This window comes from Phocoena phocoena, chromosome 2 (genome assembly GCF_963924675.1).
Source record: "Phocoena phocoena chromosome 2, mPhoPho1.1, whole genome shotgun sequence".
Taxonomy (NCBI): domain Eukaryota; kingdom Metazoa; phylum Chordata; class Mammalia; order Artiodactyla; family Phocoenidae; genus Phocoena; species Phocoena phocoena.
In genome coordinates this window covers 108,756,002-108,779,747 of record NC_089220.1, presented here as the reverse complement: position 1 = coordinate 108,779,747, position 23,746 = coordinate 108,756,002, and the positions used below count along the sequence as shown (strand labels likewise).

The following is a 23,746-nucleotide window of genomic DNA, read 5'->3' as shown; positions in this document are numbered from 1 at the left end:
GTTGTTTTTGCTGTCTGTCCCCAGTGGCTAAGGTTGGTTCAGTGGGTTGTGTAGGCTTCCTGGTGGAGGGGACTAGTGCCTGTGTTCTGGTGGATGAGGCTGGATCTTGTCTTTCTGGTGGGCAGGTCCACGTCTGGTTGTGTGTTTTGGGGTGTCTGTGGCCTTATTATGATTTTAGGCAGCCTCTCTGCTAATGGGTGGGGCTGTGTTCCTGTCTTGCTAGTTGTTTGGCATAGGGTGTCCAGCACTGTAGCTTGCTGGTCGTTGAGTGAAGCTGGGTGTTGGTTTTGAGATGGAGATCTCTGGGTGATTTTCGCCATTTGATATTATGTGGAGCTGGGAGGTCTCTTGTGGACCAGTGTCCTGAATTTGGCTCTCCCACCTCAGAGGCACAGCACTGACTCCTGGCTGCAGCACTAAGAGCCTTTCATCCGCACGGCTGCTTGTGTTGGAGGGTCTCCAGCTTGAGAGGCTTGTCTGCTCACCTGCCAGGGTGGGCGGGGCTGGGAGTTGCGGCTCAGGCTTTGGTCGGAGCACGGGGAGAGGACTGGGAGAGGACTGGCGTTGGCGGCGTGAACACCGGAAGAGGAATCTTAGTAGCATAAAAGACAAAAACAAACAACCAGCAACAGTTATAACTAACCTCTGATTCTAGGCACTTTGCGTGAATTAGCTCTAAGTCCACAGCCATTTTATAGATGAGGAAACTGAGGACAAAACAGGCGGCTCAAGGACACGTGGCTGATAAATGGCAGAACAGGGACCTGGGCTTTTAGATGATGCTAGAATGCCAAAGAATAAAACTCAGCCAGGGCACCACTGAATTAAGATAAGTGGCTATGGGCCAGCTTGGCAGGTTGGCTGGGGGTGACAAACCCCTTGTTACCCTTCCCAGAGCTCTGTGTGAGCCTCCCCAGGACCCCCTCATTGGGAAGAAGGGGGACCCGCAGGCCCCAGACCAGGAGAGCATTTGACCCTTCATGTCCTTCCATCCTATCAGCCCTGCAGGTGAAATGCTTCTTTTTTTAAAAAAATTGACAATTCATGTCTCAGAGCCAGACGTGACCACAGCAATTAAAAGCCAACTCTAGATGTGCCCACCGGCTGTTTTGTCTCTTCCCAGCCGTGGAAGGGATGCAGGGCTGGTAATGATAAAGGAATGAATGATACATATCTTATGAATGGTTTTAGAACTTCCCTTGGTGACTCCCTGACACAGACACACATACTCCCACCCACCCCCATCCCCACATGCTCTGTGATCTTGGCCATGGCAGAATCACTCATGCTAAGTGTGTCACTTTGGAATTGGCACCTGGGCCCTTTTGGATGTAGGTCATTTTATTTCCAAGCAGAATCAAATGACAGCCTCATCTGAGGCTCCAGCCAAGAATGCTAATGGAGGGCTGTATGCCTTGGAGCAGTATGCCTTGGAGCACTGGGGAAACTGGGCTTGTGGAAAGCCCCAGAAGCCATGTTCTGTAGAATTCTGGGAGGCTACCACCTCCTTTCCCAAGCCTTCCTTTGTCCTACCTGGGTATCAGCCTAGCTGTCCAGGGAGCATGGAAGTTGTCTTTATTTATCTTGACCTTTTCATGTAAGTAATTTTTATAGTTCCATTAAGTAGTAAGATCATTTGCAAGCCACCAGGCAAAATATATCACCACGAACACCTCAGGGACTTGTGGTTCATCTTGAGTGGAATGCTGATAGGATTGAGGATTGATTCAGAGCGCTCACCACGAGCAAGGGACAGCAGACTGGATGCCTTGGTCAGGGACTGGCCAGTGTTGGCTCAGCAGTTCGTTTGCAGAGGAGACCCCAAGTCTGACCTAGACCCTTTGGCTCAATGCCGTGATCCCCCATACCGTGTCCTGGGCTGCTTTATACCACCCCAGCCCAGGACTGATGCTCTGGCCTTGCATCTGTACCTCAGAACACATTTGTTCCCATGCCGCGCTCTGTGCCGGCATTTGTGGAATGGAATCTTCTCAAACTTGGCTTGAATCAGTGAACCAAAGTGTCAAGCCCCAGACTCCCAGAGCCGGAAGGAACATTGGAACCACGTCATTCAACCCCTTCATTTTGCAGACAGAGAAACTGAGACCCAGAGGGGGGGAGGGGACTTGGTAAGTTGGTGACAGATCTGGCGCTGGTACTTACTTATCTCAACCTGTGGTCCAGGTGGTGGTGGAGCATGTGGTTAAGAGCAGGCCTTTTAGCATCACACGGATGGGTTCAAACCTTATCTTGGCCTCTGGGTCAGCTAGGGTCCTGGTGAGAAACAGATGGCATGTTAACTGAGGAGGGTTTAATAAAACAATTATTTATAAAGGCTTGAGAAGGGTTAATGGAAACTGCAAGAGATGGTGCAACATTTAGGGCTAGCAGCCGTGGAGAGCCACTTCATCCCTGAGCTGGAAGAAGCCCCCCAGGACCGTGAGCTATAGGGGAGAGGACCACCACCACCACCAACCCATGGCCCAGCCTTGCCTCCTGCCCAGCCTCCCAGCTCCTGCTATTTTCCGTGCCCTGAACTCATCCAGAAGCCAGAGGGCAAGGAGACCCATTAATGCAGTCCACGGAGGTCCACTCTTAGGGCACAGAGAAGGGTGGGGAGTGATCTGAAGGGACAGATGCAGACTCTCCAGCCCATACATTCTCAAGGGGTAGAGTGATTCTCAGTCTGTTTATATATAAAGCACAGATATACATACAGTGCATACACAGATATGCAGCATATCTGTGGTATTAGAATTTCATGGGAGGGGATGATTAAGAAAGAATTGCCCTCGATGGCTCCTGGGAAGTGGGGTGTGGGGTGTGATCATGAAAGCAGAGTAACGTGTGTCTAGCATGGTGTCTTGATAGCAAGGGGAATTTGGACAAGTTGCTTATAGCCCTTTCTGTGGTTTAGGTTCCCAGCTGTAAATGGAGCAGTAATGATACCTGCCTCAAGGATCCAATGGAACAATGGATAGTCAGTGCCCAGCAAAGAGGAAGGGCTTATATTTGGCCTCTTTCACTCACCACAGCTACCAGTGTCCATCCGTGCAAGACCATCATTGTAACACAAGGGGTCGTTAAGTTCACTTGACCCCTCAGGAGGAAACAGGGGACTGAAATAAAGGGCCAAGTGGGCATTTGTGGCTGCTGAAGGTTATGCTTTCCAGCCTCTTGCTCCTTCAGGTGGACCCAGAGGAACATTTGAGAAAGGCGGCAGGGCATCATTCGGTATTTGCTAAGCACATTTTGGACTTTGTTTTACCGTCTGGTTATATCAGGGAGTGAGTGAATGATAGAAGTATAGAAGGGCGGAAGGGACCTTAAAAGTCCCACAGTCCAGGGACTTCCCTGGTGGTCCAGTGGTTAAGAATCCGCCTTCCAATGCAGGGGACGTGGGTTCGATCCCTGGTTGGGGAACTAAGATCCCACATGCCGCGGGGCAACTAAGCCCGCGCGCTCTAGAGCGCGCAAGCTGCCACAGAGATCCCGCGTGCTGCAACTAAGACCTGATGCAGCCAAAAAAAAAAAAAAAAGTCCCACAGTCCAATTTTCCACCAAATCAGGAACCCTCTAGACCAGGAGGGCCCCCTCCCCCGATAAGGAATCAGATAGTAAATAGTTTAGGCTTTGCTGACCATCAGTCTCTGTGGTGAGGACTCAACTCTGCCCTTGCGGTGCAAAAGCAGCCTTGGACAGTATGTAAATGAGTGGGCACATCTGTGCGCCAACAAAACTTCATTTATAGAAATAGGCAACAGCGAGATTTGGCCCGAGAGTCGTAGTTTGCCTGCTAACCCCTGCCTTCCAGCATCTGTAGATCCTCTAGGCTCTGCTGGAGTGTTCCCAGGGGTGGGTTGCTCCCTACCTATAGGAAGAGCCCCCTGAACTAATGAACCATTCAAGTGGTAGAAAGTCTTGCCTTGAGTTAGGCTGAAATCTGCCCCTTTGTCACGTGTGCTTCTGAATCCCTATTCTGTCTGGGGCAGAGTGGCTCCCACTTCTCTTTGGCAGCCTTTCAGCCTGTCAGCTGACTTTGACCTGCCTCCCACCCAATACTTCCTTCTCCAGGCTAACCTTCCCCCCACACCAAGTCCCACCCTTCGCGTGACCCTCACAGGTCATGTGTCCACACCCTCTGCATCCTGATCCTGCTCCCCCCACTTGTCAGTGTCCCTTGCAAAGCACAGGTACTCAGAACGGCCACCAATAGCCACATATGGAGTATCTGTAAGGCATGGCTCACGGGGAGATACAGGGATGTTTAAGACTCTGGATTTACCCTCAAGGAGCTCACAGTCTATTGGGGAGACCAGATAAACCCATTCTAAGTGGGGCAGTGGCAGGGCCAGTGAGGAAGAACCTCGTGTGGGTAGGGAAGTTCTGGTGGGAAAATATTTCACCTTCCATAAATGTTCAGGCTGGGGTGGCTGCGGCCCTCCGAGCTTCTTGGTGGAGCTGGTGATAGAGGCTGTGCCTGGCCTTGCTGACCCAGGTGACCCGGGGCTGGTGAGCACAGGAGAAGCATTTCCAGCTGCTGTGACATGGTGGAGACAGAGCGTCAAGGGGGCGGCAGCAGTAGAAGGAACCTTCAAGGGTGATGTGCTCTAATGCTCTTATTTTATAGATGAGAGAGTGGGGAAGCCACCTGCCTACACTCGTGTCAGGTAGCCCAGAGCCTGAACTCACACTGGGTCTCCTGGCTCTTAATCCAGTGCCTTTTCCAAAGAAATGGAGGACAGAAACCAGGGGTCCCTGTGAGGTCAAGAGTAGAGGTTTACCAGGCCATAGGAAGGGGACGGGACTTGGGGGCCAGGAAGTGGGACTAGAGCACTGGCAGCTGTCCAGGACTTTCCTGGAAGAGGTGGGTGGATGCCAGCTCCCGGTGATTCTTAGCTGAGTGGGACTTTAGGCCTCATCTGGTCTCATCTGAGTTCCAGGTGAAGTTGCAGGGCCTGGAGAGGAAAGTGAGTTGCTTGATATCATTGAGATGGATGCTGATAGATGCAAACCCAGATCTCCTCACACCCATGGCTGAGCTCGTTCTACATGCCCACCACCGTCCCTCGAGATGGCCCATCACCCTGGTCCCACAGGCACAGAAGTACCTGAGCCAAGGAGCAGGGTTTAGAGATTTGGCGACTTCCCTGTGACTGAGCTCTGAAGCCAAAGGCAACCACGCCCTCCCCACACGTGCTTTGGTGCTCTCCTCCTTGGGACCCACAAACACTGAGCACCTACTGTGCACCAGGCAGCATAAGGGCTTTAAAAGGCCAAATAGGAGTGACCTCTGTCCCCCAGGGGCCGGAGATCTGCAAAAGAGAGACAAGTGCTGACATAGGTAACTCCCTCAAGGTATGCTGCGATGGCCTATGACAGGGGTTGAGGTAGCATGTGTGAAAGCCCCGAGGCCTGGCACATAGTGGGTGCTCAGAACCTGGTAGCGCACAGGAAGTGGTGATAACTGGTAACTGCCGTCAGCTGCCTTAGACGTCTGTCCAGACCCCATGGCATGTGTGCATGTGTGTGTGTGTGTGTGAGAGAGAAAGAGACAGAGAGGGAGAAGTAATAATAGCAGCTCCTGCTTGTGGAGCACTTACTGTGGGCCAAGCACTCAACATATATTACTTCATTAAGTCTTTGCAGCAGCCCATGACGTAGGTTCTATTATTGTCCCCACTTTACAGATGAAGAAATTGAGGCACAGAAGGTTAAATCATTTGTTTATTGTCCTATAATTGTAACTGAAAATGGCAGATAGGGAGTTTAAATATAGGTCATCACCTTCTCTACCATGCTGGCCATTCCACCAGGGGTGGAGATGGGGCTGCTCTCCAGCACACCACCCCCCAACTAAGTCCCTACAACCCTCTCCATGTGTCTATGACTTCAGTGGAGGGCAGAAGTGAGAGAGACGGCCTGTGTGTGGAGGAAAAGGAGGCTCAGGCATCGCCAGGACCCTGCCTCGGATCTGAGGACACCCTACCAATAACAATAGCAAGACTCACTCAGTACTGACTGTACCCCAGGCTCCGCTCTAAGTACTTTGTCAACTCATTGAATCCTCACACACAGCCCGAGGCCCATCCTGTCGCCATCCCCCATTGAACAGATGGGGACTGACACAGAGAGGGAGGTAACTTGCCTAAAGTCTGGAGCTGCTAAGTGGCATCGCTGGATCCAGCCCCGGCTCCCCGAGTGCCGTCTGTGCTCTTAACCACTGTGCCGTTCTGCTTCTCGCTAAATGTGCCTCTAGCGCCTGGGAGGTTAGAAGCAAGACTGAGGCAGGACGGTGGCTGGGGGAAGCTGACCGGGCAGAGGCCAAGGGAAGAGGGAGGGTGGAGCTTGCTCAGAGCCCCTGAATGCACCTCCCTTGCAGGTAGGGAGAGGGTGCAGGACATAGGCCAGAAGTTAGGTCTCTAGGGGCAGAGGACCAGAGTACCGGGTGGTCTTCGTCTTTTCTCCCTTGATCTTCTCCAAGCCCCTGCCCAGCCCCAGCCTGCAGGGCACCCACGCCTGCAGAGGACGTGTTGACACAGCTCCTCTGGTTTGAGTCTTCTGGACAGGGGAGGACGTCCAGCCTGGGCGAGGCATGAAGGCCCCATGTCTTGGACTCCTCTCAACTCCCTCAGCCTTCAGAGGCCTCTGTCTCCAGGATCTTCCTCCTGCAGCTCCCTCCTCTCTGGCCAGAGGCCACAGGCTGTTCACAGGATCCCAAACACGCAGGCCTTAGCTCCTCCATGTATAAAATGAAGCAGTTGGACGTGATTTTCTGTTAGGTGCCTTCCAGACCTGACATGCGGCAGCTTCCCAGTCCGCTGCCTTCCCTTGCCGCCCCCAGCGGAACCCCCAGGGATCAAGGTGCTGCTCTCTGCAGTCAGAAAGCAGCTGGAGGCGTCTGGGCTCACCTGACGAGCTGATGGAAGGGTCTGCTGGAAGGCGGACCGGCCCAGCTGTGGAGCATACTGGGACCTCAGCCTAAGGGAAGGGGGAGCAGCTGAGGTCAGGGCTGGGCTGGGGAGCCGGGGGAAGGGTACCTAGTGTCCAGTGTACACTGGGGACATTGGCCCATTTGAGCTTGTTTAGAAAGTCTAATGGGAGCAGGGGAAGCCAGGCAGCAGGGATGACCGGGTGGGCATCTTGCTAGCAACTAGGTGAGCAGCTCATTGTGGCTCTAAGTGGAGGTGGTCACTGAGGTCAGGGTCCAGCCTGGTTGCCCAGTAAGAAGTGGGTTAGCTAGTAGGCCCCAGCTGCTCCCCAAAGCTCCAAGCGAGGGGCTGTCAAAGTCTTGAGCACAAACCAGAACTCTGCCCAAAAGCCACTTGTACAAATGAGAATGACTCAAGGGCCAGGGCTCCCCCCAGACATACCACATCCCAGGCTTGCAGAGGATGGGCTGTCTGCAGACCACTAAACAATGGGGCGTCTGAAAGGGCTCTTCGGGGCCTGCCTCACCAGGAGCCCTAGGCAAAGCTAAGGCCACAGCTTCAGGGTCAGTGTCTGTGTTTGGGAGGGGCCAAAGGTCCCCACACCCACCATAAAATGAACTCTGTTATCTACCCTGACGGCGCCCTCTCGCTGGGCATTCGGCCAAGCAGTGGACATGGAAGCAGGATGGGTGTTCGGAAGTCAGTGGCAGCTCCTCCAAGCTCACCATTGGGGGCCACCTGTCCCCCCAGCGCAGTCCAGTTCCAGGCAGAGAGAAGGTCTCTAGTTGCTTGTCAGAAAAAAAGCGCTTCATCTAGATCCCTTCTGAGCAATTGACAGGGTTGATGGTAGCTGCTGATTTCCCAAGCTTACAAAATTGGCAGGGGTGGCAAAGGGGGTTTCCGTAATCCCTCACTGATGGATTAGACGGTGGGACAGATCTCTCAGGAGCAATGGATGACCTTGAGAAAATGTGGGTGTCAAAGGGAGAGAGAAATAATCTCCCTTCCTCAAAGTGCCGCCAGTAAGCCTTCTCAGCACTGGGGTAGTTGATGGAAATTTTGCTGCCGTTGCCTCCCAACTCAGGAGGCTGTAGCATTTGACTGAGTGATAAGATATTGCCAGGCGCTTTCTAATTACAATTATCGTCGTCGTGGCTGTCTCTCTTAATTACTTTCTTATAATTAGCTGTTGCTTTTTCCTCAGCATTTGTGTACTTTGCAGATTTGCTGACATTTGAGAGCCCCAAAATAGGGACATTTGGGAAGGAGGGCAGAAAGGTGGGGAAAACATGAGAGGAATGGATTCTTTTCAGGCAACCTGATAAATTTGGGGGCCTTTGCAGAAAGAAATTGGGGAAGCCAGAAGATGGGTCATTTTCTGAGCTGATGGGGAAAGAGAGCAGGAGTGAGGATGTAGGGATTGGGCTTTGTGGAACGTCTCCAAGTGTTCAACCTTGGAGGAACTATTCTTGAAAAGCCACCAAGGCTGCCATTTCGTGGGCTCGGGTTTCATTTTAGGAAACAAGCCTGGGATGAAGCACACCCTTGTTGAATCCTTTTCAGAGTTAATTAAATAGCTCGGGTCAGGGCTTCCCTGGTGGCGCAGTGGTTGAGAGTCCGCCTGCCGATGCAGGGGACATGGGTTCGTGCCCTGGTCCGGGAGAATCCCACATGCCACGGAGCGGCTGGGCCCGTGAGCCATGGCCGCTGAGCCTGTGCATCCGGAGCCTGTGCTCCGCAACGCGAGAGGCCACAACAGTGAGAGGCCCACATACCGCAAATAAATGAATGAATGAATAAATGAATGACTAACTCAGGTCAGGAGCAGCTTGATTTTCCCCAAAACCAGTGATGCGTTCTGAGCATCCCTGGGCCCCAGGGAGTCTTTACAAAGTGGATTGTGCTCCTTGACCAGATGGTTGGTTTTCACTCTCTGTTCCTGTTCTTCCTCCCCCTCTTCTGATCCCCTGCAGCCCTGTGTACAGAGGAGTGTGTGCACGGCCGCTGTGTTTCCCCGGACACCTGCCACTGTGAGCCCGGCTGGGGAGGGCCCGACTGCTCCAGCGGTGAGTCTAGGGTCTTTGGGAGTTGAGCGGGGCCATGGCTCTGGCTGGGGAGGGGCCGTGCCGTGTGGATGCTGAGTTCTTTGTCCTGGGCTTGGGCTACCTAGTGAGTGTGGGCAGCGGGGAGGAAGCGTACCTACCGGATGGTACTCGGGGTGGAGGGCTCCAGGGCATGAGGGTCATGGTTTGTGGCGACCTAGAGGGGCATTGCATGTCGTGTGTATGGGGAATTGTGGGGTCATCTGTACGACTCTGGCTTTTGATGAAACGCCTCTGGATAAGGTCTTTGAGGCTTGAAGTGAAATTGAGATGCCACCTAGGGGCGCAGACCCAGGAGGTCACTGTGGTCAAGGCCTGGTCTTCAGCTTTGCTGGTGCAAAGGCTCAGTGGGTGCTCACAGAGGCTCAGGGGACTTATTTATGAGACTGATGGGTACTGGGATGCCTCTGTGTCCCCAAAAGTAGGAGAATGGGATGCTTGTAAGGCTGATCACTGTGTTCTTACATCTCTCTGGGTAGACTGTTCACATTCCCTGGGGAAGGCTCTCTGGTGAGCACGAGTGAGGCAGATGTTCTTGGGACCGACAGAGTGACTCATAGCAGCACGGGCATCATCTCTCCTGTGGGGCTGGCTGCCGAGTGGGCAGGGTACACCGGCAGCTCCTCGGGGAATTCTCTGCCAGGAGCCCAGCTGAAGGCAAATCCTTCTCCTTTGGCTCATTTTCCCTTAAATACTCACAGATGAGCCTCTTTCCAGTGGCACATTTTGCAATCAATGGTTGGTTAATGTCATGGTCTTATTAGATTTCCAAGGAGATCTTGATTAACGTTAAAGCCCAATTTTCTTCCTGCTTTGAGCTGGGATAGTATCTTTTGGTGTGTGACTTGAGTAGGTAACACAGCTAAGCTGATCCAGTAGGGGTCTAACCCCCATCATTGACCCATCTTTGGGAGCCACCTCCCTGTTCCCTGTCCCATAGTGACTGCAATGGTCGTAACAACATGGAGAAGGAATGGTGGGTCCACATTGGCCCAGTGTGGTGATCTTGCCCTTTTCCAGTCTCTGCTGGGGTGGAAACATCTAGTTATGGTCCTTTTTTTCCAAAGGCCTTGACTGGAGCCTCTTTGTCTACCCAGTACATGGGAACATACCAGCCAAAGCAAGCTATTGGATGTGGGCCTGGGTGGTTACCTGGCTTGGGGAGACCAGGATCTGTTTGGGGTGCTCCAGAGACTCTCTCCAATGTGTTGGGACCTCCAGTGACTGTGGTAGCCTCCTCCTTCCACCTGTTTCCCTGCTTTGAGGTAAGTCACGCTGAGCAACAGGGCAGGGACTCCTCCAGACAATGAAAAGTACACCTGAGGAACACGTGAGTTAAAGGAATGTATTCAAGCAGTCCTTCTGTGAACTCCAGGAGACATGCTGGCCGAAATGTTTGAGAGCTTTTCCCCACCTTGTCTGTGTTTCGTTTTGTGTAACTTTGCCTACAATGAATCTTTGATAGGGAACTATCTAACTTGGATTCTGTGAACCTTGCTGGGACAGGTCTGCTTGCTGTTGCCAGATTATAATGTCAAGCTCAGTCTGTTGGAGGTTGAAATACAGCCTGAGTCCCAGGAGTCCTGAGTGCATATAAACCACCAACCAGTGCAAGTGTGTTTGGTGCTCACTGTTTCTAGACTGTGATGATTGGGGGGCCTGGAGGGTTTTTCAGACAGAGTCTGTCTCTCAGGGTTTCCTTCCGGTCTAGTGAAAGAAGTGGAAGGGAGGCGGCCCTTGATCAATGGGAGTAGGGAGTTTAGAGTAAATCTTGCCCCTGGAGTGTGTTTACCAAGCACGTAGCCTTGTAACTTTACAGTATAAAACCGGGCTGCCCAATTTCCACTCCCAATTCAGTCATCAGACTTGGTGCCGAGCAACCCACGGTGTTTCTTCAACAAATCCACCCTCATGGGTTGAAGAATCACCAGCTCTGCATCTACTCAAGGGCATGTACTACTAAACCCTCAGAAAGTCCTAAAAGATAAGTTCCAACCCTCTTTTGAGAGACGGCAGCATTGAATGAAGGGAATTCATAGATTCTCATGCTCAAAATCATCTGTCTCTAGCTTAAGGCCAGGGCTGGGTCATGGATCTCTATGGCCCTCCTTGCCATGTCTGAACTTTCTCCCAAGGAGCTCAGTGAACAAGGCCACAGACTGTGTGTGGGAAGAAGGTCATCTTAGAGCAGTTGATAATAGCCATTGAGACCACACAGAAGAAACCAGAGTCCCCTTCCATGGGTCAAGCCTTCAGGTATTAGAAGACAATGGTCACTTCCCCCCCCACTCAATTTTTATTCTCCAGGCTCCTTTGTTTCTCACATGACATGGTCTGAACTGCCTTCCCCATCTAGTTTCTCTCCATTGGCTGTGACCTTTGTTCCTTTTAAACGATCATTCCTAGATCTGACCACAGATGCAGGCTTGTATGGAAAAATTACAATAGAGCTAAGTCCTCTGTATTGAATTTTCCTGTGCACTATCACTATTCATCTTCTCATTTGCTCTTCACAACAGCCCTATGATGTGGGAATTAGCCCCATTTTACAGATGAGAAAGTTGAAGCACAGAGGGGTTAAAGAACTTCCAAAAGGCCCACCGCTAGTAAATGATGAAACTGGGACTGTTGATCAAGTGAAAACCTAGGTCCTAAGCCTGAACACATAATTATTATGCTCTGCTTCCTTCTGGATGCTCAACCTCTGTTAATACAACCTGAGGTTGAAATAGCTCTTTGATGAGAAAAGCTAGTTGCTCACAGGGGAAGGAAGGATCTGATTGAAAGACGTGGCCCTGGGATATTGTCATGGAGACAGATGAATCAGCCACGGGACACAAATTGTGATTATGTTTACTCCAAGCAATTTGACCCTGTTTGCTGTTGTGCCATTGGACCCCTGTCTGCCTGTGTGTGCTCTGTGGGGCCTGTGTCCATGGAGATGGGTACCCTGATGAGCACAATGTGTATCTCTGGAGATTTCTGAATGGGATCTGTCATTTGCATGTCTAGACATGTGACGTCCTTGCAGGGAAGCTTTGATTTTTGTTTAGTCAAAAGCATCATTCTTGTTGGTGTTTTCTTCTGACTCTAAAATCGTACCTGTTCATGTTAAAAAGGAAGTTCAAACTGCACCAGCAGTATAGACAAAAAGTTAAACCCACACACCCAGCGATGACCAATTCTGGCATTTGAGTGCTTGCCTTTCCTTATTTCTCTGCACATTTGTTCTTAGAGTTAGATCTGGACACAACTTTTATTATTTAGATCAAATGTATGTGCTATTCTGTAACTTGTTTTTTTAATTCAACTGTATGTCATACACTCGTTTCCTTCTATGGATTCCTAAAAGTGTTTAACCAGTCTCTTGCTGATGGACTTTTAGGCTGTTTCTGATTTTTCACTATATTAGGCCCACCGTCCTTTATCAAAGATCCTTGTGGCCTGTTGGTTTAAAAATTTAGATTTTTTTCAGAGTTCAGGAAGGTATATGGTGACTATATCATATATGACATATGCCTCCAGTGGGGTTTGGTCAGCACCTTGGGATGAAACATAGTAATATTTCTGAAGTGACATATAACTGATCACATCTAGTGATATATAGAAGATATTTAACCACAAATCAGTTCCACAAAGATTTTGCCTCTAAATGAATTTTGGAAAATTAATTCCTTTGGACTCTTTAGAGATTTTTGGGTTGTTGACATGTGAATAAGGGATTGTGGTCCTGTGTAAAAATGCTGCAGTGATTCTTCTCATGCATGTATCTTTGCCCACGTGTCCCAGTTTCTTCTTAGGATAAGTTCCTGGAAGTGGCGGGGAGGATTATAAAGATCCATCATCCTACTGCCTGCCCCTGCCCTGCCCTTTGTGGCTGCCAAGGGATTTATGATTTTGATAGACATGAAGGGGACAAATCCGGTAGTAGGATGCGGTGGGGAACTTTTCATTCTTTTATAGACTTATAACCCCGTAGCCTAATTTCTTGAAGGCCTGGACGAATTTCTTTCTGCTCCATAAAGGAAGTGAGGTGATGCTGATTTGCCTGGTGGGTAGACACGTCAGCTATCGTGGATAATGCCAAGGTATTAGATGGACCAATATGGGGAAGTGGAGTGGCTGCATGCTTGGTCATAAACCTCCATCTTATATAATAATGAAGAGTAAAATGATGAAATGTCAGTTTATACTGAATAAAGATGACAGACTGACTCTTATTAAACTGCTCTAATCTCACAAGTGGAGATGAAAAGAAAATAAAGTTTTGCTATACTGAATATCTAGCTTTTTAAAGTAATTAGGAATAGTAAAGCACTAACAATGATTGAGATAGAAACATTATTCATAAGTTTTATTTCCACACTGGGCAATGGTCCAGTGTATTTCATTTATGAGGTTTCAGCTCTAAGGAGAAGGACGTGAGCCAATTCCTAAATTAAATATGCCCTGTTAACTTTTATAAATGATACCCAAGAATCAACTTGGAAATTTCAGCCTTTCATTGTATTATTTAATTACTGTATTCTTGGGTCCCGCTTCTCTGGCCTCTGCCTCCCTCCCATGGTGATTTGCAGTTTGGGTTCTGGCCTGTAGAATGGCATTTTGGTTTTGGTCTCAGGCCTCCCCCGAGGGCTGGGGTAGACATGCAGAGAATCCCTCCCATTTCTCCATAGTCTCGCACACTCTTAGATCCCACTGAACTGGTTTTATCCATGCGAACAGAGTGCGGGAGAGTAAAAGTGCGCTCCACAGCCTCCTACTATTTGTTGAAACTGTCCCCCCTACCCACACCCCAGCCCTCCAGGCCTTATGCTCAGCACAAGACAGGGCTGCGGAGCAGGCCTGAGTAATGGATGCAGCAGGAACCAAGTTGGGTCACCACCAAGAGTAGCTTCTGCCCAGTCAAATGTGTTCTTATCTTGAATGATGTGTGGGACCCCTGGCTGACTTGGCTTTCAGCTATCCTTGCAGATTAAAATAAAACATGTACCAGCTCAGAAATATGCTTATACTCCTAAACTAGCCAGGGACCGTCTAGGTCAGTCCTTTTCAAACCACGATATATGTTTGCTAGAGATTTGTGGTGTGTGTGTGTGTGTGTGTGTGAGAGAGAGAGAGAGAGAGAGAGAGAGAAAATATACGTAACAGAAAATTTAAAGTGTACAGTCCTGTGGCAGTAAGGACATTCACATTGCTGTGTGGCGACCATCATTATCATCCATGTCCAGTGCTTTTTCATCTTCCCCAACCGAAACTCTATACCCATTAAACGCTAACTCCCCATTCCCCACTCCCGCAACCACCATTGTAGTTTCTGTCTCTAAAAATTTGACTACTCTAGGTACCACATATAAGAGGGATCATACAACATCTGTCCTTTTTTTCTGGTCCAGGGCATGAACCCGTGTCCCCTGCGTCGGCAGGCGGACTCTCAACCACTGCACCACCAGGGAAGCCCACATCTGTCCTTTTGAGACTGGCTTATTTCGCTTATAATGTCTTCAAGTTTCATCCATATTGTGGCATGTGTCAGAACTTCCTTGCTTTCTGAAGCTGAATAATATTCTATTGTATGTACATATTATACTATATTTTGTTTACCCATTCACCCATCAATGGACACTTGGGTTGCTTCTACCTTGACTACTGTGAATAATGCTGCTATGAACATGGGTGTACAAATATCTCTTCAAACTCCCACTTTCACTTCTTTTGCATGTATATCCAGAAGTGGATTTCTGGAGCATGTGGTAATTCTATGTTTAACTTTTTGAGGAATCACCATACCGTTTTCCACAGAGTCTACATCATTTTACATTCCCAGCAGCAAGGCACAGCGTTCTAATTTCTCTTCATCCTTGTCAACGCTTGTTAATTTCTATTTTTATTTTTTATAATTGTCATCCTAATGGGTGTGAAGTGGCATCTCATTGTGGTTTTGGTTTGCGTTTCCCTGATCATTAGTGATGTTGAGTCTCCTTTCATGTGCTTTAGTGGCCATTTGTGTATCTCCTTTGGAGAAATGTCCATTCGAGTCATCTGTCCATTTTTTTTCAACTGGGCTGACTTGTTGGTGCTGAATTGTAGGTGTTCTTTATATTTTCTGGATGTTAATCCCTTATCAGATATGTGATTTGAAAACATTTTCTCCTATACAGTGGGTTGCCTTTTCACTCTAAGTGTCCTTTTTTTTTTTTTTTTTGGCGGTATGCGGGCCTCTCACTGCTGTGGCCTCTCCCATTGCGGAGCACAGGCTCTGGACGCGCAGGCTCAGCGGCCATGGCTCATGGGCCCAGTCACTCCACGGCATGTGGGATCTTCCTGGACCGGGGCACGAACCCATGTCCCCTGAATCGGCAGGCGGACTGTCAACCACTGCGCCACCAGGGAAGCCCCTGTTAAGTGTTCTTTGATGCACAAAACTTTTAAATTTTGATGAACTCCAGTTTATCTATTTTTTGTTGCCTGTGCCTTTGGTGTCATATCCAAGAAATTATTGCCAAATCCAGTGTCATGAAGCTTTCCCCCTATGTTTTTGTCTAAAAGTCTTATAGTTTTAGCTCATGGAATTAGGTTTTTGATCCATTTTGAGTTAATTTTTGCATATGGTATAAGGTAGGAGTCCAACTTCAGTTTTCTGCATGTGGATATCAAGTTTTCCCAGCACCATTTGTTGGAAAGACTTTGCTAAGGATTCCTGAAGCTATAGAGTTAAAATTTTGCACCATGTAATGGCACATTAGTTACCTGAGAAGTGATTTAAACTTTGCTCCTTAGATTAAAACAAATACAGAGGGCTTCCCTGGTGGCACAGTGATTAAGAATCTGCCTGCCAATTCAGGGGACACGGCTTCGAGCCCCGGTCCGGGAAGATCCCACATGCCGCGGAGCAACTAAGCCCGTGCGCCACAACTACTGAGCCTGCACTCTAGAACCTGTGAGCCACAACTACTGAACCCGCGTGCTACAACTACTGGAGCCTGCGCACCTAGAGCCCGTGCTCCACAACAAGAGCCACCGCAATGAGAGGCCTGCACACCACAACAAAGTGTTAGACCCCACTCGCCGCAACTAGAGAAAGCCCGCACGCCGCAACGAAGACCCAACACAGCCAAAAATAAATAAATTTATAGAAACAAACAAACAAATACAGACTTGTTATAGAATTGAGGGCAGAATTGGCATTTATTTAAAAAAAACAAAAAATGTGATCACATGAGCCTTTGGTGGACCTTTTGGGGCTGTGCTGCTAGGCATCCCTGGAGACAAGGTTATTTTAGGTGTGAATATTGAGAAGCAGTGGGAAAGGCAGAAAGACCGTAATCTGATTTAGATCTCTCAGGGCTGATGACTGTTTACAGGATGGTTTATAGAGGGATCAGCATTTCAAGCTCTTTTCCTACCGCATTCTTGGGGACTCTTCCTTCCAGAGTGCTGGGCTGTCTGCAATACCCCCAGAGTCAACCTCTGTGCTCCTAGGCTCTGGAATGGCATAAGAGCTCTGATCCAGCCCACAGTACCTCGTCTTGGGGGCTCTCAGGGTCTCTGCGTCTTTCCACAATGCTCAGTGCTGTCCTACCAGGCTGGGAGTCATATGACCCCCATATTGCTGGGGCTTGGGCATCTTGTTTTCCTGCGGCTCTCTTCACATATATGAAAGCATGTGTCCACATAGTCCTGGAATGGAGTGCTAGGAAGTATAGTCTGGATCCCAGGACCTAATTTCTGGTCATGGAGCGCTCATGATGTAACTTGAAACCCTTGAAGCAGGAGCTGGGAGGAACCTCAGAAATTGTCTGATCTACTTCTTCCATTTTATAGATGGGCAAACTGAGGCCTAGAGAAGGGAAACTACTTGCCTGAGGTTACCCAAGGAGGTAGTGGCAGAGCTGTAACTTGATCCTGGGTGTCCTGACTCCCATGCCTTTTGTCTCTCGCCAGCTGCTCTGGGAGTTAAAGGCTGGAGTTGTCTTAGAGGCAGATGGGTCTCATTACACCAAAGCAAATGGGTCAAGTTATTCGACAGCCTTGGTGCAGGTGACCTAAAGATTCGGACCCTCCTGAATCCTCTGCCCAGGTTCAAAGGCCAGACTCATGACTCCAGGTCAGGCCAGGGCACTGAGGTCAGTGATTTCCAGAGGGGTCGACCCTGCCATCTGCCTGGCTTAAAAGTACATTAGGGGGAGGGTCCCATTCTCAGGGATCCCTGGGCACACTTCTCACCGACAAACATGGAGACGTGGCAGTCTGGAGGCAAAGGACGTAGGGGCAAAGCAGAGGTATAGGGTGTGGACCAGGGCTCCTGCCTCTGTCCTGGGGCAGATGAAGGGGTCCAAAAGGAGATGGGCAAGGCTGGGTGGGGAGTCAGTGGACTTGGCCACACTGGTCTGCTGGGAAGGGCCATTGCCAAGACTTTGGGGCTCCTTCCCAGCAAGAGAGCACGGAGACCGAGCCTGAGTAAGGAGAGCTTACGAGAGAGAGTCAGAGAGGAACAAGAGGGGGCCACACGGTCTGAGGAGGAAGGTGAATACGGATTCCTGCTTCTACCGTGTACAGATGCTTCACACAGATGATCCATTTACTCTGCCAGCAGCCTGCCACGTGTGTTACCTCCATTTCTCAAATGAAGAAATCGAAGCTCAGGGAAGTAGAGTAACTCCTGCTATCCACTCAGCTAACAAGCATCAGCTCTGGGATCAGAACCCAGCACTTGTGTTCTTCCCACAGCTCCATGCTGTCTCTGAAGGGATGAAGCCAGCTTCGGGTCCCACCTCTGCCTGGGTGACCCTAGCTACGTCCTTCCCTCTCTCTGAGCCTCAGGTTTCTCATCTCTAAAATGGGAAGGTCAGCATGGATATTCCAGGTCTAAAAATCCCACGATGCCATGTTTCTGGAAAGCTAAAATCCAGCATCATCTCACTTAATCAAGGGCCCTCGTGACCTTCCTGACGGTGACCTCTGGGGGAGGGAGTCTGCTCTCCCCACCACCCCACTCCCTCCCACGCACAGCCCTCCTGTGATTCTCTCTTCTTTCCAGGACCCGAAAAAGGGGTGGGGCGGGACAGCCATGGGTGGGGACAGTGACTCACACCCTTGCCGCCCCCAGGTGGGGATGCCTGGGGAGCCTCGGCTGCCTCATCTGGGACGAGGCGCAGAGGGGCATCCTGCCAACCCGGAGGCCGCAGCTCACTTGTGGTTGGCTCACTACGCCAAGGCGGCTGTCAGGGTTAAAGCAACTTCAGATGAATCGCCACAAAGCAGTCACACTTGCCGTTCCTCGCGTGCTGCTCTGCCCCGCCCGCCGCCCTCGCAGAACCACCTGGGCTGCCTCCTGCCGGCATCTGGTGCGCCTCCCCGGGATGGGGGGCTCCGTGTCAGCGCGCACGCTGGGGCACAGTCACCGTGACGGGACACGAGGGGGCTCTGGACACGGCAGCAAATGCTTTTTCCAGGTCTGTGCGGAAGAGGAGCTGCTCTTCACCCCAGAATTCTAATTTTGAACGAAAAAGTATTCAGTAGCCAGGGCTAGCGGTTCCACTGGCTCTGCGTTCTCTATCCCTTGAGTTCCATTTAAGGCGCATTTATTGAGCACTGCGCAGAGGCCCACGCTGCTGGGGGTCCAGGGCTGAAGGGGGGGATTAGGAATGAGGAGGGCATGGCCCCCATCCTTGGGGACCTTTGAACAGAAGCCAGAGCCACCAGTACAGATAAGAGGGAGGAGAAGGTGTCAGTAGAGAGAAGGCTCTGGCTTTGATGGGAGGGGGACCTGGCTGGCTCAGGAAAGCCATCATGGGAAGAAGGAAGGAACCAAACTGAGGCACAGAGAGGTTAAGTGATGGCCCATGGTGCCACAGCTGGTGAGCATCAGAGCTGGGTCCGTCAGACTCTTTCCACAGGCCGTGCTGAGGTAGGGGGGAAGGTGAGAAGTGTGAGCGCCAACTCAGTTGTGAGCAGCCTGTGATAGAGGCTGAAAGAGACCTTGAAGAGGGTTAAGAGACGTAAACCCAGCCCCATCCTGTGTCCTGGGGGCTGGGGGCTGCAGGGGAAGGGCAGCAACAAGGTAGATCTGCTGGCCTCTCCATCTCTCTGTCCTCGACTGTCGCCTCCCCCCAACCCCTGCCTCCCTCTTGTTGAGATCTCCCAGCCTTGGCTATGCTCTGGAAGCTGGTAAAGAGTTTTGTTTCCCTCCCTTCCAGAGTTTGTTTCTTCCAAAAGTGCCTCCCAGGAGAAATGGGAAATGAGAGGGAGCAGATGCCGGGGGTGCCCTACCCTCACGGGGGCCCGGACCAATGTGAGGATGAGGCTGGGCTGGGGGCAGCCGGTGGAGACCCCAGACCACCTTCCTTCCACCCTTGGACCGGGGCGTTCTCTTGTGACGCCCACCAGGAAAGGAGGGGAGACCTGCTGAGAGCCCCCTTCCCAAGGGAGGCAGGTCATGGGGCAGAAGGGGGCATGGGGCCACTGCTTCTCCCACGGCTTGAGAGAGGGCAGCCTCTCAGGGTGTCACCCTTTCTCTATCTGCCTGTCAGACCAGGGGAGATAATGGGACCAGTCCCATCTGAGCAGGGTCAGGGGTCAGGCAAAGCCCTGGCACACGTGACCTTTATTGTACCTGAAAAAGCCAGAGACTGGATAGCCTAGAGTCCGTGTGTGAGCTGCGTGTTCAGGGGGCGCTGTCGTAGCGGGGGAGGAGGGAGGTACATTCTGCCCAACCCAGCTCTGGCCATCTGGCTCCCTGAGAACAAAATGAATAAATAAATGACATGCAGTGAGTCTCAAGGACTGGGAGAGGGAGGAGGGTGGGAGAACCTGCCTAGAATGTGACAAAAGCAGAACAGAGGGCAGCAGCCAAGCTGGCACCATTGTGCGGTCCTGGCAGGCAGCGCTGCCGCCCCTCCGGACCCCGCTTGGGCATGAAAAGGACACTGTGCAACACTCCCCATGATACACATGCACATGCACGCATACACACGTGGCCTGCGCTTCCAGGCTGGGCATGTGGGCTGGGTCTCCATGGGAAACACAGTTCCTGGGGGGAAGGGAAGCACAGACTGCTCCCAGCCTCGCCCACCAGCCTGGAGGACCGGCCTGGAACTCTGACAGGGAGGGGGTGCATCTTCTTTGGAGCCAGAGGGCCGGCTGACGGCAGGTCCCGCTCTCTGAGACCCCTGCCCCCAAGGACTTCGAGTTCCTCCCAGTCAGCCCAGAACTGCTGTGTGCCGGGCACCACGCTGGGGATGGACACGATGACCTCATTTCATCCTCCACCCCGTGAAGTGGGGATTATGACCCCTGTTTTGTGATGGAGGAAGCCGAGGTCCAGAGAGGGTTAGCCATTCTCTGAGGTCACCCAGCTGCTCCTGAGTGTGTGCTCTCTTCGCTCGGGCATATTTCTACCGGAATTCAGAGCTGTGGAGGAGATGACTTTTGAGGCTGAACGGGAGAGAGGTCTGGGCTGTGCTCCTGCTTAGATTCTCTCCTAACTTCTATCCGGCACTTACTACACACACCGTCCTATTCATTATTATTTATTATTACTATTTCTATCTTTCAGATGAGGAAACTGAGGCTCAGGGAGGTTAAGTACCTGGCCCAGAGGCACACAGCGAGTAAGTGGCAGAGCCAGGATTCAAACCCAGGCAGTCAGTCTCTGGAGACCACACTCACGACTCTGGTTAACACTTCTTTCCAGGGCTCTCTGCCTACCCTCTCCAGTCCCTCCCACACTTCGGAGGTGGGGAGGCAGCTAAAATGCAAACCCAGGCCATGTCACTTCCTTGCTCCCCTCTGCCTGCCAGGAAGTGCCCAACTCCTTGGCCAGGCCTCAGGGCCCCTCTGGGTCTGATGCCTGGCAAGCTTTCAGCCTTATCTCCCCCACCTCCCTTCCCCCTTCCCCTCTCTCAGCTTTCCTTTATCCACTGACCCACTGCCCTTCTGCCTTCAAAGCCCAGTTCAGATGCCGCCTCTGCTATGGCACTTCCTGATTCCCACAGGAATTATATGTATTTGACTGCATACGTATGGCCAGTGTGGTCCGCGCCACCCTAGACGTTTATTGTTTGATTGCGTGTTTGCTATCCTCCCAGCCCCCAGCCCCTGAGACCTCTCTGTGGCAGGGTCCAGGTCTTCCTTGTCACCGTGACGCTGGGGCCCTGCACACCGCAGTTACCGGTGGGCACTCAGCACCGTGCTGAGTGAGATCCAGTGGATTTGCTCTCCCATTTTGTCATGTTGTCATTCTTTTAGATGATGCTCTAGTGGAGGTACTTGGACCAAGGAAGAGTGGGGCTCTGGGTTGGATGTTTGGGAGAATTCAAAGCCATGTCCCTTGATCTTCCAAATCTTCTCACCTATCCGTGCTGCCCAGGCCCATGCCCCCAAGGATTGCAATGGGAGACCAGGAGTTGGATTGGTCCTTCAGAGGAAGCAGAGATCACAGCTAGCTGGAAAAGTAGGAAAAATGCCAAGAAGGCCGTGGAACCAGAGCTCAAAGAAGGATGAGATTTGAAGTTTCAATAGTCCAGTATGGAAAGAGAGGGCATTCCAGGCACAGACCCCCAGAAGCAAGGGTACTGAACAGTGAGCAGGTCCGCGTGGCTAAAGCAGAGGGTGCCTAGTGCGGAGAGTGGGAGCCAGGCTGCACCTGGAGGCCAGGCCAGGTGGTGTGGTGCCCTTACCAGCAGCCTGATGAGCTTGGACATGAGTCCATGGGCCATGGGGAGCCCCTGAAGGCTCATTTTGCATCAACTGGGTCTGCATTGTGGAGTAGTGGAGCAACTTTTAAACTCTTTCTTAACTAACCTGTGACCAGGTCTGGTAAGGGAACAGAGGGCATGCTGGAGGCTCTGACCTGCTCCTCCAGTCCTGGCTAGTCCCTCCAGGCCAGCTGGGTCATGCTCTCCTTCCCCTGTCCCTGACTTGAGGCAACTGAAGCAGGCTATCTAGGCATCACATGGAAGCAGATTGGATGGGGGGACGGGGCAGGGGAGAGACCGCTGTGACGGAGTTGGTGAATGGATCTGGGCAGGGGCTAGATGGATAGATGGATCAATGAATAAATGGATGCATGTGTAGATGGGCAGATGGATGGAGGAATGGATGAAGGGGTGAATAGCTGGACAGATGGAATGATGGATAGACAGGTGGACAAATTGATACATGGTTGGAGAGAGGCATGAATAGATGGATGGAAAGATGGATACTCCTCAACTGAAAGAAGCCCTAGGGGAGAGTTCGGTCTTAATAAAACCCCTCAAGGAGGCAGCCGAACCTACAAATCCTATCTTGGTGCTAAGAGCTGTGCACCAGGAAAAACGAGTGACATTAACTGCAAGAAACAATCGCTTCTAATTGGGCTGAATTATTCTGGCCATATAGTAGACATATTTTTATAACTTTATTAATTATTCAATTTGAGGCCTATTACCCAGGCTGCCAGAACGGACTTTCCTTATTAGAGGGCGACAGATTCCCCAGTTCTGCCACAGCCTTTGCTGCTGCAGCACTTTGGGGCAGTTGCCGCCTGCCTTGGGGCCCCACTGAGGCCTGGAGGATGGGAGGGCAAGGCTGCCCCTGAGAAGCAGGCTGGGAGTCAGAGGTCCTGGGAGCCAGTAAGGCTGTTCTAGGTGCTCCTCCTGGACATCCCACTGGCTATCACATCTGCCTCCCCTGCTCTGGCCAGGAAGGCAGAGGGTATCAATATATTTTTTTATTTTTGTCCTTCATCTCTTCTCATGTATCTCAGTGAGACAGATAGATAGATAGATATTTGGAGTTACAACCGGCTTGAGTTAGGTAATAAATTCTTTCCCAAGATGGTCCAGATTATTCCCCTACGTTTGAGAGTTTAAGGGTCTTCTGGCTTCAAAATACCCATGCTCTGGGTCCCAACCTTTTATCAGGTGGAGGTCAGGGGATGTGGGATCCAGCTCTGCCCTGGCCTCTGCATTCACTGGCCTGGGTAAGGCATTTACTTTTTATGGTTCCGTCTGTAAAATATGAAGAATCACTGTGCCACTGTGAGCTCACAGGGATGACAGGAGTCAAGATGCTTGGGGTCACCTGATGGAGACCCAAGTTTGCTTCCTGGAACACTGGGCATAAATTGAATTCTGAGTTAAATCATCTCATACTTTTAAATCATCTCATACTTTATAGGCATCCACGGGAAATGCTTCCATAAAGCCAACGCTCTTTTTGCGGTGAAGATGCCCTCTTTCTGATTTCTCTGCCTGGACATTGAGACTTTTCTTACAGTATTAGCAAAACCATGACTCAATTCACTAAGTCTCCACAGAGCCTTTGTTGTAAGCCCAGCACTGTGCTAGACGAATCTGATAGAATTATCTAGTCAGTTATATTACGGTCATCAATCATTTATTAGGGGCCTGCTTTATTCAGGGCTCTGGAGATGCAGAAAGACCCAAGCTTTCACCCTGCCCTAGAGTTGCCCTCTCTGATATGAGTTCCCTTTTGCCTCTTTGTGAATCAGGATATCAGAGCTGGCAAAACAAAGTGAAAAGGCAAGGTATAGCCTGGGAGAAGACATTCACAGCACATGTAATCCATAAAGGATTAGTATCCAGAATTTTTTTTTTAATCCTACAGATCAGTAAGAGCAGCCATTCAAACACGGGCAATAACATAAACGTGCACTTCACAGGAGAAGGATATTTTGATGGGCAATAAATATATGAAAAGATGTTCACC

General features: G+C 50.7%; 1 protein-coding gene across 2 annotated transcripts in view; it reads left to right on the top strand.

The window, feature by feature from the left end:
• Window positions 1-23,746, top strand: part of MEGF11 (multiple EGF like domains 11) — a 234,380-nt gene that overhangs the window by 44,500 nt on the left and 166,134 nt on the right. For both annotated transcript variants that reach the window (XM_065870890.1, XM_065870889.1), the window contains exon 4: window positions 8,906-8,998. In XM_065870890.1, the coding sequence (XP_065726962.1) occupies window positions 8,906-8,998 (93 nt within the window). The remainder of the gene's footprint in view (window positions 1-8,905; window positions 8,999-23,746) is intronic.